At 42.6% G+C, this 13,966-nt stretch overlaps 1 protein-coding gene across 3 annotated transcripts in view; it reads left to right on the forward strand.

Moving 5' to 3' along the window:
* TTBK1 (tau tubulin kinase 1) overlaps positions 1–13,966 on the forward strand; it is a 131,554-nt gene that overhangs the window by 25,508 nt on the left and 92,080 nt on the right. For all 3 annotated transcript variants that reach the window (XM_077336848.1, XM_077336839.1, XM_077336854.1), the window contains exons 3-4: positions 8,061–8,208; positions 12,982–13,055. In XM_077336848.1, coding sequence (XP_077192963.1) covers positions 8,061–8,208; positions 12,982–13,055 — 222 coding nt within the window. The remainder of the gene's footprint in view (positions 1–8,060; positions 8,209–12,981; positions 13,056–13,966) is intronic.

Below are 13,966 nucleotides of genomic sequence, written 5' to 3' on the forward strand. Positions count from 1 at the left end.
TCTTTTAGTTGGTTCATGTTCATCCCTGTATCGGCTTTGATCCTGTTGAGCTAGCAGATCCTTTGGCGACCACGTTTCCTTTTGTCGCTGACCATGCCGAGCATTAATGATTTTTCCAACGAGTTTAATTCATCTGTCAAATTCTCTCCCTCCCAATATATTGCAGACTGTTAGTTCTTTAAAAAATGGAGATGTTAGTTCTTCTAATTTAACTGGAAGCCAGTTCAATTTACAGTCCTTTTCTAAGCGATGTTCAGATTGCTGACAGTAGACACTGGTAATTGTTTTAAAGGAGGGATAGGGAACATTGGATTTTAACATAAACAAACACAATATGTTTTGAATCCCAGAGTGATTCAACAGTCCTCTTGTTGGCACTCACTAGGAAATACTTTGTTGTATCTTTAAAAATTCCCATAGTGGAAAATCTGTAGTATCCATCCCCATTCTGCCCCCCAGTTTGTGTATCATTGAAAGCTCAAATTATTCTACAATAAAGGTTTTATTTTTAATGACATTTTATCTGGCTTTCACAGTCCCATATTTGTCCCATATTCGCTTCTGTCAAGTTGTCTATAGGTGCAACTCTGTCCTAGGTCTGTTTCATGCATGACATAGCAAAAAAGCCAATGTCAGCCACGAAGTGTGCTCTTGACACCTGGGACCTTCATCCAGTCCCAGTTCTCTAACATGTGCACATACGATGCTTAAAAACAAGCACCTCTGTGCTACATTCACAGTACACCCAATATTTTAAAGCATATACTATAAAATTTATTGTTTGCCCCTTCCCTAAAGTGATATTTGTGGCAGCTCCATCATCCCCTTAATTTGGTGCCTGAGATCTGGTGCACACATAACCAGCTCGTCACAAGGGGGAGCTGCTGTATGAGGAACTTAAACCTTTTTACTGCATAGATTCAAATGGGTTAGGGTTGAAGTTGGTCTGAAGTAGCACAATAAAATCAGAGTCCAGTGGCACCTTTAAGACCAACAAAGATTTATTCAAGGTGTGAGATTTCGAGTGCAAGCACTCTTCCTCAGACTAAGAACTCCTCCTTAGAGATAAAGATAAGGTTCCTATTCTAATTGAAATAGCTGGATGGAGAGCGATGCTTGGGGCATCTCTCTGCCATCATATTTTTTTCTTGGATGGGGGACACCCTGGCTTGGAAACATAACACAGCCATGCTTTAATTATGAAAAAGACACTACAGTTATCCTAGCTTACTCGAGTTTAATATTTTTAAGGATAAATGCGAGCATTCATGTGAATTGGCATGCTATGTCATCCATTACCACCTTCTCCCATTATCTTAAATACTCTGTAGCACCGTGCCATATTACAGGGGTCGTCAACCCCCGCTTCGCTTGCGGCCCGACTAGCTTCTTGCTGTGAGGGGGGGGGGGAGAGGCAGGTGCGGTCTCCGGCACACCAGCAGACACAAACGCGCATGTGCGGAGCTGCCACGCATGCACGTTAGCGCCCCTGCTGGCGAAAATGTGCATGTGCGGCTACTCTGTGCATGCATGTTATCGCCACGCGCATGCGCAGTGCCCAGGCCGGCAGCTCTCCCCTACCCCTGGAGGTGGTCCTCAATCGGAGAAAGGTTGGGGACCACTGCTATATTATACAGTGGTCTTCAAGTTTATATTGTCAGCTTATCTTACTCTGTTCTGTTCTGTCTTCACTGATTTCATGGTCTATGATAATATTCCCTGAATTGCTATCCACCAGATGCTTTTCATGTGTTTTCATTGATTCCTCTCTCCCTGTGATTACACTTGAATCTGTTTTTAGAAAGCAATCCATCCTTGATTAAAATAATAGCAACAAAAGGCGGAGAGTAAACTATGAATACTTGTACTTAGTTAACTATACCATCTTCCTTATATGAAATTGTGGAACTTTATCTCTGGATATTGACCCTGAGGTTATGCAGATTTGGCTTTGACTGCACAATTCTAGACTTCTGTAGCTGACAATGTTCTTCCATTTGGTTGTCTGTCTTTTACTTGCTCCTGGGACCAACCTAGGTCTTTATCTTTCCCTGGTGTCTACTTGCCTTGCCATTGTTGTCAGGCTACAGATGCCCCTGGGATGCCTGGTCAAGCTTTGCTTCTCTGCCATATGCTCTGGTACACACTTCCTTCAAACTTCTCTTAAGATAATATGTTGCTGAACGTGCACTGCACCAAATTCTGTTCAGATTTTCCACATATCAAGCAACATTACACATGTTCTTTTGAGCTGCTACTATTCCTGAACAGTACCCATGGGTATGTGGATTGCAGGTTTGAATGTTCCTTGAGGTTGTTGGCTTTTTTTTTTAAAGTTTGCTGCTCAAATAAGACTAGTATGTCTGGAAGGGAGTGTTCTGTTTATTTTCGATGAAGTTTTATTGTTTTTCCATGAGGGTGGATTAAAACTGCCAATTTTCTCCTTCCTGGAGCTTGAAGGGATAGTCTAAAAACAGCTCTGCTACAAGTGCCATCATTTGTGCAGAATCGCCAGGCCTATATCATATTGGCAACCCCAGCAACTTAATGAGGAATATCCTTAGGAAGCTAGCTCTGGGACCACCACTTTGTAACTACTCCCATCTTTGCAAAAAATATCAAGACAGTCGTTATATTATGGAACACACTATGGAGGCATTGCAGTTTTCTCTCATGTGGGCCAGTTGGAATGCCCCAACATACTGCATGTTTGTTTCTGAAGATCTGGTAGTGCTCGGTGTCTTCCTTGTTTACTTGAGAGCCAGTTTGGTGTAGTGGTTAGGAGTGCGGACTTCTAATCTGGCATGCCAGGTTCGATTCTGCACTCCCCCACATGCAGCCAGCTGGGTGACCTTGGGCTCGCCACAGCACTGATAAAACTGTTCTGACCGAGCAGTGATATCAGGGCTCTCTCATCCTGACCTATCCCACAGGATGTCTGTTGTGGGGAGAGGAATGGGAAGGCGACTGTAAGCCGCTTTGAGCCTCCTTCGGGTAGGGAAAAGCGGCATATAAGAACCAACTTTTCTTCTTCTTCTTCTTCTTGACTATTGACATTGCATGATTTTAAAGCCACTTTTAAAAAAAAAGTTAAAATTAATGTTTCCATGTAAATATAGAAAGGGTTTGTTTATATTAACTGACTTATTGCAAGTATATGATATTTTGAAGTGTTCATGTAATATTAGGCATGAAAATATCTGGGTATTTTGTAGGTGGAATAGGAACCTGTCAGCATACTTTAGATTGTCCTTTTTCTATAGCTCTATAGATAGTTCTCAAGGAAAGCACTTCAGAATAGGAAACAACATGAAGACTGAGTAATGTATCAAAAGAGGCAATAATTTGTCTGTTTTGCTGTGCATGGGAGATTAAGTTTTAAAGCAATCCCTTGGAGAGATGTTCATTTGCTATACATTTAGATGCACTGGAAATTTCTGTGAATAGAAGGTATTTCTGTGTGTGTCTTGTGCTCCAAAAGGAATTGGGACTCTCGAGTAAAACATGTAGTTGATGGGAGAAGTTTTCAGTCAGGGAGAAGTGGGAGAAAGTCCACCCCTTGTTCCTTCCAGAATGCATGGGTCCAATCCATATATTACTCCCAGCGTGGCTATTTTTTACAGCTGAATATGTCTAATCCAGTCATGGAGCTCCAGCAGATATAGCTTCTCCTGAAGACTATGATCCTATGTGGGGTTGGTCCATAAAATATCCATCACCTAGTCAACGAAATCAAAGCTTGAAGCTTACCAGAAAGCAGCATATACCATGGAGTCTGAATCTATATCCTGGTAACCAGTCAGTCCATTCAGTGCAAATATGTCACTAATTGTCTTTAGGGATTGTTAGTTGATCTCAGTCTATCAGAAGATATGAAAAGCTCATTTGAATGTAACTTACCTCAGCTGGAATTATTTCACCACTGAACCAAGTTCAATAAATGCATGCACTCTTCCTTTAGTATCAGTAACCCTGTCCAAATGCATTGTTCTCTGTATTGTTCAGATTTGTGATACCTCTCATCCTTTTGTCTCACAATGGGGGAACGATAATAGATTATTTGAATTGTCTTGTAATTGTCTTCATTCTAAAAAAATGTGATGACTAAATGTGTGTTTGGATGCAATATGTTTTTGAATGCTACTTGCTAAAAGCCCACATAATGGGAAGGCTTCAGAGCCTCTATGTCCTGCTTTGGGGACTTTTGGAACATCTGATAGCTGCTGTGGAAATCAGGTCTAAGCAGAACATCATGTGTTCGTAACATAATATTAATTATTCAGGTTTTATTTTTTGTTTGGATGTCTATCATTTTAGTTTGAACATTGTTCTGCAATTTGAGAATTCATTTGAATGAGAGATTTAGAAATCTTCATATATCAAGGAGACAAGGAATGGCAGCTCTCACTGGCTGCTATAAGTTCCTTATAATGTGTAATTTGAACCTATCATAAGGTATAAAAAAGTGTGCATATTTCTGATTGCTGAAAGTTCCAAAGCTCTCTCTGTGCAAGGTGGCTTTAGAATGTTTGGCAAGCCAGGGAAGTGCTGAATGTACAGAGGGAGAAGCAGAGGGAGGACAGCCAACTGCCTCTCAGATCTCCTGCCCACCAGAAAGCAGAGGGGAGGGCCACGTGTCTGGAGCCACATGTCACTATTTGATATGTAGATATAATAAGAGTATCCATTGGGTAGGTAGGCTATGTTTGGCTAGTAAATAATGCTACCCTAGATATGGAGGAGCTAGTCAGATTAAAATATTGCCTGTTGTCTGTGTTGCTTCCATGTTATTGTTGACCTTTTAGCTACATGTTAGTGAGTTCAAGCTTTTGTCTTTTAGCCTGTTCTAGGTGGATTCTGCAGCTACTGCTTTTGTTACACCATTACAGTCATATAGAGTTTGTGAAGACTCCTGATATGCATTTGAAGGAACTCATGTCAATATTATTGTCCAGGCTATTTAGATTTCATCTAAAGCCATATTTTTCGTTACTTTGAACTTATATTAAGGACCTTCCAATTCAGTGTATTCAGTGTATTCCAATTCAGTGTATAGGTTTTAGTGTAGAAGTTGGCAATTTCTGGAAAATATCTGGCCCCCTAAGAGCTGTCACTTGACTTCACAGTTGCCAAACTTTGATGCAAATGAAAAAACTGGGAAGAGCAGTTGCTGTCAGTGCTTATCAGCAGGTTTCTCTTTGAACTGGGTGTCAGAACCTTGGCTTTTGCCTCTGTGCTCTTTTCAACTGTTTTAATGTAAACTAGTTGTCGCCCAGGGCCTTAACAAGTTATTTCTAATGAGGCTGTATTTGGGGCTGCCTTCCAAGATAGACCTGAAGCTTTAGATGGTACAAAATACATCAAAACTTTATAATCCAAAAACTGCATCAGCTACTCTGGTAACCTATTTGCTTCTGGGCCCAGCTGAAAATTCAAGTTATCACTTTTAAAAGCCATTTATGCCTGAGATCCTCATACCTTTTGAACTTCTTCTCCTGGATCATTTCTACATGATGAATTTGCCCCTGGTTGCTGGCGGGTTTTAGAGCCCCCTCCACATGATGTCGCCTGCATCCCCAGGCTGTCCAGGGGCTAGCTTGCATTTTGCCCCAATTTGCCTCAGGATGAGGGAAATTGCAAAAAATTGATTTGCCAGAGGTAGAGGCAACTGGCTCAGTGTCGTATCAGGCCATCATGCTGGATGGGTGGCTTTTGCAGAGGCATGTGGATCAGATGAGGCACTGGGCAACCCAAGGCAGCAGCAGTAGAAGAAGAAGAAGAGTTGGTTCTTATATGCCGCTTTTCCCTACCGAAGGAGGCTCAAAGCGGCTTATAGTCACCTTCCCATTCCTCTCCCCACAACAGGACACCCTGTGGGGTGGGTGAGGCTGAGAGAGCGCTGATATCACTGCCCGGTCAGAACAGTTTTATCAGGGCCGTTGCGAGCCCAAGGTCACCCAGCTAGTTGCATGTGAGAGAGCGCAGAATCGAACCTGGCATGCCAGATTAGAAGTCCGCACTCCTAATCACTACACCAAACTGGCTCTCCAGGGGGAGATTCCAGTAGAGGAATCACTGGAAGAATTGGTCTCAGGGGGAGTTATGTTTCAGTTGGGGTGTGGAACGGGAGTGGGAGGGTGCCAAATTAAAGCAGGGATCTGAGACTGAAGTTCTACAGAGCCATAAGCTCAGTACACCCCAGCTGCAGAAGCCCTGAGACGGGTGTGGCATTCCCTGAGGGTTATGATTTGGACAGAATATTTACAGGACTTTATAGACCGGGGGGGAGGCGTATAGTGTATTAACTTAGTATGATCCATCAAGAGTTAACAGTTGATAGAAGATTCCTGCAAACAGGAAGTTTGAGCAGGAAATGGTTATATAAGAAAAATGTTTGGGTTTCATTTTGCCAGTTGCATGCGTTCTTGTTGTAGTTCAGAGTTATGATTAAAGTTGTATTATTGAAGAATGTCAAAGTGACCTCCATTCTTAATGCACAAAAGATGAAATATTAATCAAGCTTTGTATCTTAGACAGGAGGGCAGAAGGATATTTAGGACTTAGATTCCCTAAGGTATTTATGGCCCAGGCACTTCATTCATTCATTCATTCATTCATTCATTCATTCATTCATTCATTCATTCATTCATTCATTCATTCATTCATTCATTCATTCATTCATTCAATTCATTCATTCATTCATTCATTCATTCATTCATTCATTCATTCAATTTGTTTCCCGATACAGTTATAAAAGCTCTACATAAAAAGGAAAACAATATAGAAACCCACACTAACTGGTAGCAAGCTAACACCCTGACCTCCCACCCAGCACTTCAGGGGTCTGGGTGCCTGCTATATGGATGTAGTTAAAGATGGAAGGCCCCCTAGATCTTCCTTGCTCTGGTCTCAACCAAGGACCTGGTAGAAAACCTCTGTCTTGCAGGTCCTGCGGGGCCCTTAGTTCTTCTGGGAGCTCATTCCACCTGTGGGGCCCTTAACTCTTCTGGGAGCTCATTCCATTAGTTTGAGGGCAGGACCAAAAAAGCCCTGGCTCTGGTTGAAGCCAGGTGCATCTCCCTTGGGCCAGGAACCACCAACAAGTTAGCACATAAGGCCCTGCAGGAAGCATGTTGATAGGGAGCCCCTCAGATATGTGGTTCCCAGACCATGAAGAGCTTTAAAAGTTAAAACCCAAACCTTGACCTTGATCCAGGCTGCAACTGGCAACCAATGCAACTGCTGCCACATTGGCTGGATATGGGTCCTCTAAGGTGTACCAGTGAGGACACTAGCAACTGCATTTTTGTACCAGCTACAATTTCCTGGTGAAGGACAAGGGAAAGCTGAGTTACAGAAGTCAGTCCTGGAGGTGACCATCACATGGATCACCGCAGCTAGGTGTTCCAAAGACAGGTAGGGTGCAAATGTGCAACTGAATTTAGAAGCTAATAAGTTTAGTTGCCAATTTAGTCAATTAATACATTGAATCGTTATGGTCACTCCAAACCTCATTTCCAGGAGTACTGTTTAACTTCTGTGGTGAAAGCCAGTGCAGCACCACATCTGTAATTATGCTTTACATTAGTATATCAAGGCTGTAAAAAATCTATGGTCACTCAGAAGGCAGATCTGTGGTCATCTATGATGTTATGTTGTAATCAAGTAGCTAATGGGAAAAGTGGAAAAGAAGCTGCTTAAATCTAGTAACTTAAAGGGTTTTCTGGCATATAATGACTGTGTTCTTTCATCTACATTTTAACATTCTCCTTGTATTTTCAAGTCATAAAACCGGTGCCTACATTTTTCATGCCTTGTTGTGGTAAAATCAACCTACTTTTACTTTTGAAAGGTTTGCAAGGACATCTTGATTCACACTTTGAAGATCCGTAGAAGCAATCTTTTGACTTGAGTTGTGGTGACATTGCAGAGTTCTTCCTTTAGTCCTGCAAAATAAATCTGGTTGTATGAGTTGACCTTCAGCATTATCAGGGCACTTTTCAGTTCTAAGTCAGCCACATAAGATCTTCCCATGTGATGATGTTTTGTGTTCTGTCTAGCTGAAGAAGATTGGTGGTGGTGGCTTTGGGGAAATTTATGAGGCAATGGATCTCTTGACCCGTGAGAATGTGGCCTTGAAAGTAGAGTCAGCTCAGCAGCCAAAGCAAGTCCTCAAGATGGAAGTAGCTGTCCTAAAAAAGCTACAAGGTAAGAGACCAACTTCCTCTGTATAATAAATGTGTTCTCTCATCCTGTTTACTTCGGTGTTCCATTTTGTGTTCAACCTTTTGACAAATAAGTCAAAGTACAAAATATTGCTAAGTCTATGTCTCTGAAGGCATATCTACACATCAACATTATATTGGTTTTATACTACTAACTTATGTGGTTTCTCCCAAAGAAGTGAACCTTAGCCTGTTGGGAGTACTGGGAGTCAAGAGATCTCAGTCTTGTCCTCAGCATTGCACTTTTATGTATTGTGGAATTCAAGTTTGTATTGTAGTCATATAAGAATGTAAGAATGTTTTGATAAGAATTCTGTGTATGGGGCTGTTGGCAGGAATAGGACATATGAAGTACACTGCTCTTGGAGATTCGGTCCTGATTAGAGGGGTCATATTGCATCCTTACAATATCCCTTGCACTCTTATACTTGATCTCATAAGTAGATGCATCAGCACAGTTTGTTGCGGCCATCAGTTCACTTTTCTCCCGCATTACTCTGTCAGACAAATCATGATTAGAAAAGGCTTCCTTGAAACCACTGATGGATCCCAATAGGTAAGGACTCTGATGTGGCTGACAAAGATTTAAAGTCTGCTACGGAACAGTACTGCCTAGTCAGTCCTAGATAATAACATGTAGACTTCTTCCTCATGGAACACTCACCCAGCTCTTATGCCACACCGTCCCCTGTTTTTTTGCCACGGGATGACTTTCCTGAGCTTTTTCCATGACTGCACAGGGAGCCCTTGCCCCGCTCTCCCCCCTGTTTGCCTCCAGATTTGTGTAAACATGCAATAGCTGAGGGACAGGAAGTCAAAACTTCTCACTTTCTGTTTTTACTTGTCAATCATTATAATGTAGCAAAAACTCCCCAGTCATCTTCCAGCACCATTTTGTCGTGTTTGAGTACCCCCCAAGTCCAAAATTATTTTAAAACATTTTAAAATCATGATCACATTGTAAAGCAAAACCATAACAACACAAACAAGTGGATACAAAAACCTGGGCTGTTTTATCATGCCACCCCCCCCCCCCACACACACACTGTCCCTAATCTCACTAAAGCCAAGTTGAATTCTAAAGAAAAAAAGAGAAAGAAGTAAAGGTGCTGACCAAACATGATGGTGGGTAGGGTTTTTTTTTTTTTTTGCTATTTTGTTACATTGGAATCACATTGTAATGCAATTGAACATTTTTTTTTAAGTCCAGGAAAAGTTGTGAGGGTAGATGACAGAAGTGATGCTGGGGGTGGTGGTGGGGGTTTGGAACCGACTGGGGATGGCCTGTGTTTTCTTATGCATGGCCCAGTTTTGACAAATAACCCATTGTATCCCATGTCCCAAAAAAAAAAGAAATGCAGATTCCTACCTATAGAGCAACTGTGGGGGTAAGATGGGCCAGCCCTGGGGTCACCCTAGATCAGGTCCAGTTTTATGCATAACCAGGAAAAAAAGACACACACAAACAAGTGGTGATCTGAGCCTAATTGGTAATGCGGAAGAGGTCATGCAGAAGACTAGGCCTTGGGGTGGTGGTGGTGCTAATTTTTGTGGTTGTTTCTGTTAGAGCAGTAGTCCCCAACCTTTTTATCACCAGGGACCGATCAACGCTTGACAATTTTACTGAGGGGGGGTAGTCTTTTGCTGAGGGACATCACCACTGCCTGAACCCCTGCTCCACTTGCTTTCCCACCGGTGCCCCTGACATCTCGCTGCCCGCTGGGGGGCGCTGCCAGCAGCAGCTGCACAGTGCCATGCCAATGGGGAGCCCCAGCCATGGCGGCTGCTGGAGAGCACCAAAGGTGAGCCAGCGGCAGAGTGGCAGGGCAGCCCCTGAGGCAACAGCCGGGGAGGAAGATGAGGAGGAGCCATGGCCCAGTACCAACAGATCCATGGACCGGTACCGGTTCCCAGACTGGCTTATGTTAGGAGATGGTGCAAGGTCAGGCACTGTTCTGTAGTGGAACAGCAAGCTCTGAAGCCTCCTGCCTGCTTGTCCGTCAATCTGCTTTCCCCGTGTAACCAAACAATTTTCCAGTTTAAGTTTCTAGAATACAATTTACTAATAACATCATCAGTGTGGAACCCATCATATAGGTTCACACAGTGCGCAATCCAATCCCCCCTACTCTTCAATTAATATGTTAAGACTAATCATTAATATTAAGACAAATCATTCATTGTTTTGGGCTTGGCTGTCATCAATATGCCGACAAGATCTTCAATATGCTGATCTCTCTCTCTCTCACTCTCACTCTCTCTCTCACACACACACACGGAATTTATTTAATAAGATTAGTAACTAAATTAAAGGGGTGGATTAGGTAGAGATTAGCAAGAGAGAGGAAACAGTGGAAGAAGGAAAAGATTATTTTAGATAGTGATTAAGGATGGCTATCAAAGATAAAAATATAATAACTAATAGAATTGAGATGACAGTAATGGGAGCCTGAAGGGACTGGGGATCTAGATGATCCAGGAGTTTAGAAGATATGGCTGTGGGAGGAGGTTTGACAAGAGAAAGAGTACAAAATCACACTTTCTAATTTCTGTCCCATCCCAAGAAATGCAAGTGGAGAGGGCAAGGGTTATAACCCGTCTCTAACATTGATGCTGTGCAACATCAGGTCAATTAACAACAAGATCTCAATTCTGTAAGCATACCTTGAAGAGCATGAGGTAGACCTGGTGCGCATGACTGAGATGTGGATGAAGGAGGGTGAAATGGTCACCCTGAAAGAACCGGCCACCCAGAATTTTCACCATTCCTGGTCACAGGGTAGAAGTCGCCATTTTGGTCTGGGAGGCTTTCTCCTTCAGAGCGCTCCCTGCATCAGTGATCCCAGGAATTAAGTGTGTTGACCTGTGGTGGGATTCAATTGGAAGCTTGGCCATCTGGCATTGCAGTACCCTAGCCTTATCGATGTTCCCATGGAGTTGCCTGGTTCAGACTTAGTGTCATCCATGGCAATGATGGGGCTCTCACAATTTGTTACCATTGACACTTAGACTAGTGTAGTGCAGTGTACATTGGTCTCCCCTTAAAATCAATTTGGAAGTCCCAGCTGGTACAGAGTGCCATAGCTTGGCTATTATTGGGAACTATATGGAGTTTGCATATTGCTCCCATTCTGCAGGCACTCCACTGTCTGCCCATCACTTACCAGGCTCAATTAAAAATATTGACTTTCTCCCTTGATATTCAGGAGGACACCACGGTGGGGTGTTTCCCGCCACTTTAACTGGGAGGCAGGACTAATTTTCAACTTCCTGTTATGCATGGTGGGAAGCATCCTGCTCCATTCGTCTTCCTGCTTATCCTTGGAGTAGCAGTTCTGACTGGTCTCTCCCCAATTATTAATGCATAATGTTAAAATTGATTGTTAATTTAAATTAAATTGTAGTTCATGTCAGTAGTTCTTAGTACTAAAGTGTTTAGAGTGTTAGAATCAACAACTGCCCATATAGGTGACAGCTCCATTGTAGGCTCCATTTGTGCAGTGGTCTACCTGAGGAGGTCAGGAAGGCTCCTGCTCTCCTTGTTTTCCACAAACTATGTAAAACTGAATTATTCAAGGAGGCTTTTCTTTGCAGAACAGAAAGTGGCATGGTGCAAAATGATTCACAAAGTTACTTGGACACATTATTACGGACTGTGATCTATATTACTGTGTATAGTTTGCTGTAAGTTGGATCCTAGTCTTCCATCATTTAATGTGTCATGTTAACACTTATGCTTTTCTTCAGTTCTGTTGTTGTAGTTTTTTTAAGTTTCTGGTTGGTTCTACACCCAAATCCTATTCCATTGAGTATTGAATGTGATACCCTGATGATGGTATTGACTTGTTCTGTGTAGTCTACTTTGAGTGCCAGCGAGAAAAGCAGACTAAAAATAATAAGATGAAAATAAAATAGCATAATAATATGATTGTGCATTACCCTTAAAATAAAGGCTATGGCGAATTCAAGTAGGAATGGTATTTAGAGTTGATGGGCAACTCCCCGCAAAAGAGCCTTGCTGAGTGCACACTAATGATGTATCTCAGAGGGAAAGCACAACTGATATAGATTATCATGGGATGTTTGGGAATAATGTGATCCATGAGGCACGAAGACTCCAACCTGTGTGCAAATACTTTCTAACAGACAATTTCTGGTAGCATAAATGTAGTACAAAACTGTTTTCTCATACTTCCACTGTAAAGTTAATGAGGTCTAACTTTTCATGTTGGCCCTGTATTAGCTGTAATGTACCAGTGCTCAAATGCAATAGTTTTCAATTGTTCTACTTTGTACAAGCCTACTTAATATTGTCTCTGCTGAGGAATACATGCCTATTTTAGAAGATTCTAGGACATGTTCTATTATTATTATTATTATTATTATTATTATTTGCCAACCACTCCCAACAAGCCAGCCTGTGGTGGATTCCAAACAGTTCCCATACATAAAATCCTAATAAAACCCCTCATTAAAATGCATAAGATGCTTGCTCAATTCATAAGAGGTACTGGCCAGGTTTTGGGGACTTTGTCCTCTTTCTTACATTAGCTGAGTCTTTCTCTGGGGTATACCCAGCACCCTCTTGCAAATGCTTCATGAAAGTGTGTCCGTTTGTACTAATCTTTTTATTGAGAGACTCTAGAGTTCTCTGGACTACAATTTGAAAATCACTGCCCATAAAGATGATCATGGCTATGAATTAATTAGGCATTAATCGATTACATGTCACAGCACTTGTCTTTATTTCTTTCAGGGAAAGATCACGTTTGCAGATTTATAGGCTGTGGAAGGAATGAGAAGTTTAATTATGTTGTTATGCAGCTTCAGGTGAGTCCCCATGCATTCTTTGTTTTCCCATAGTTTCTGAAAAACATCTTCAACATTGCTATTGATAGTCAGGAGTCTTATTTAATGCCAGGCAGGAGAAATAAACCACACACAGAAGCACACACAAACACAAGACTTGGTTGAAGTGGTTTGGAAGCTTTGGAGATGATTCTTATTTCCATAGGCATTGTGTAAAAATAATGTCAGTCTGTCAAGGCCAGCCAAAATGTGTGGTTCTTTATGCTGCTGCTGGTGGTTTTCTAAGTCGGGGGTCCTCAACCCCCGGTCTGTAGCCCGGTACCGGCCGCGAAGGCCATAGTATTGGGCCGCCGGTGGCCGTGCCTGCCTCCCCCCCGCAGCGAGAAGCTTGCCAGGCCGCGGCTAGCTGGTGAAAACGCGCATGCACGGCAACTCTGCGTGTGCACGTTAGCGCGACAACTGCGCATGTGCGTTTACACGCGGCATGTACGGCGGCTCTCCCCCACCCCCGGAGGCGGTCCCCAACCACAAGAAGGTTGGGGACCGCTGTTCTAAGTAACGAAAACAGAGACAGAACTGCATTCATCCCCCCTCCCCCCAATAATAAAGCTCTGGGTAAAGTAACTAGGCAATTATACCATACATTGAACATGAGTCAGCAGTGTGACGCAGTGGCTAAAAAGGCAAATGGGATTTTGGGCTATATCAAACGGAGTATCGTGTCCAGATCACGGGAGGTGATGGTACTGCTTTACTCTGCTCTGGTACGGCCTCACTTGGAGTACTGTGTTCAGTTTTGGGCACTCCAGTTGAAGAGGTACGTTGACAAACTGGAACGTGTCCAGAGGAGGGCAACAAAGATGATGAGGGGTTTAGAGACCAAGACATATGAAAAAATGTTGGGGGAGCTTTGTCTGTTTAGCCTAAAGAGG

The sequence above is a fragment of the Paroedura picta genome, chromosome 1 (genome assembly GCF_049243985.1).
Source record: "Paroedura picta isolate Pp20150507F chromosome 1, Ppicta_v3.0, whole genome shotgun sequence".
NCBI classification, from domain to species: domain Eukaryota; kingdom Metazoa; phylum Chordata; class Lepidosauria; order Squamata; family Gekkonidae; genus Paroedura; species Paroedura picta.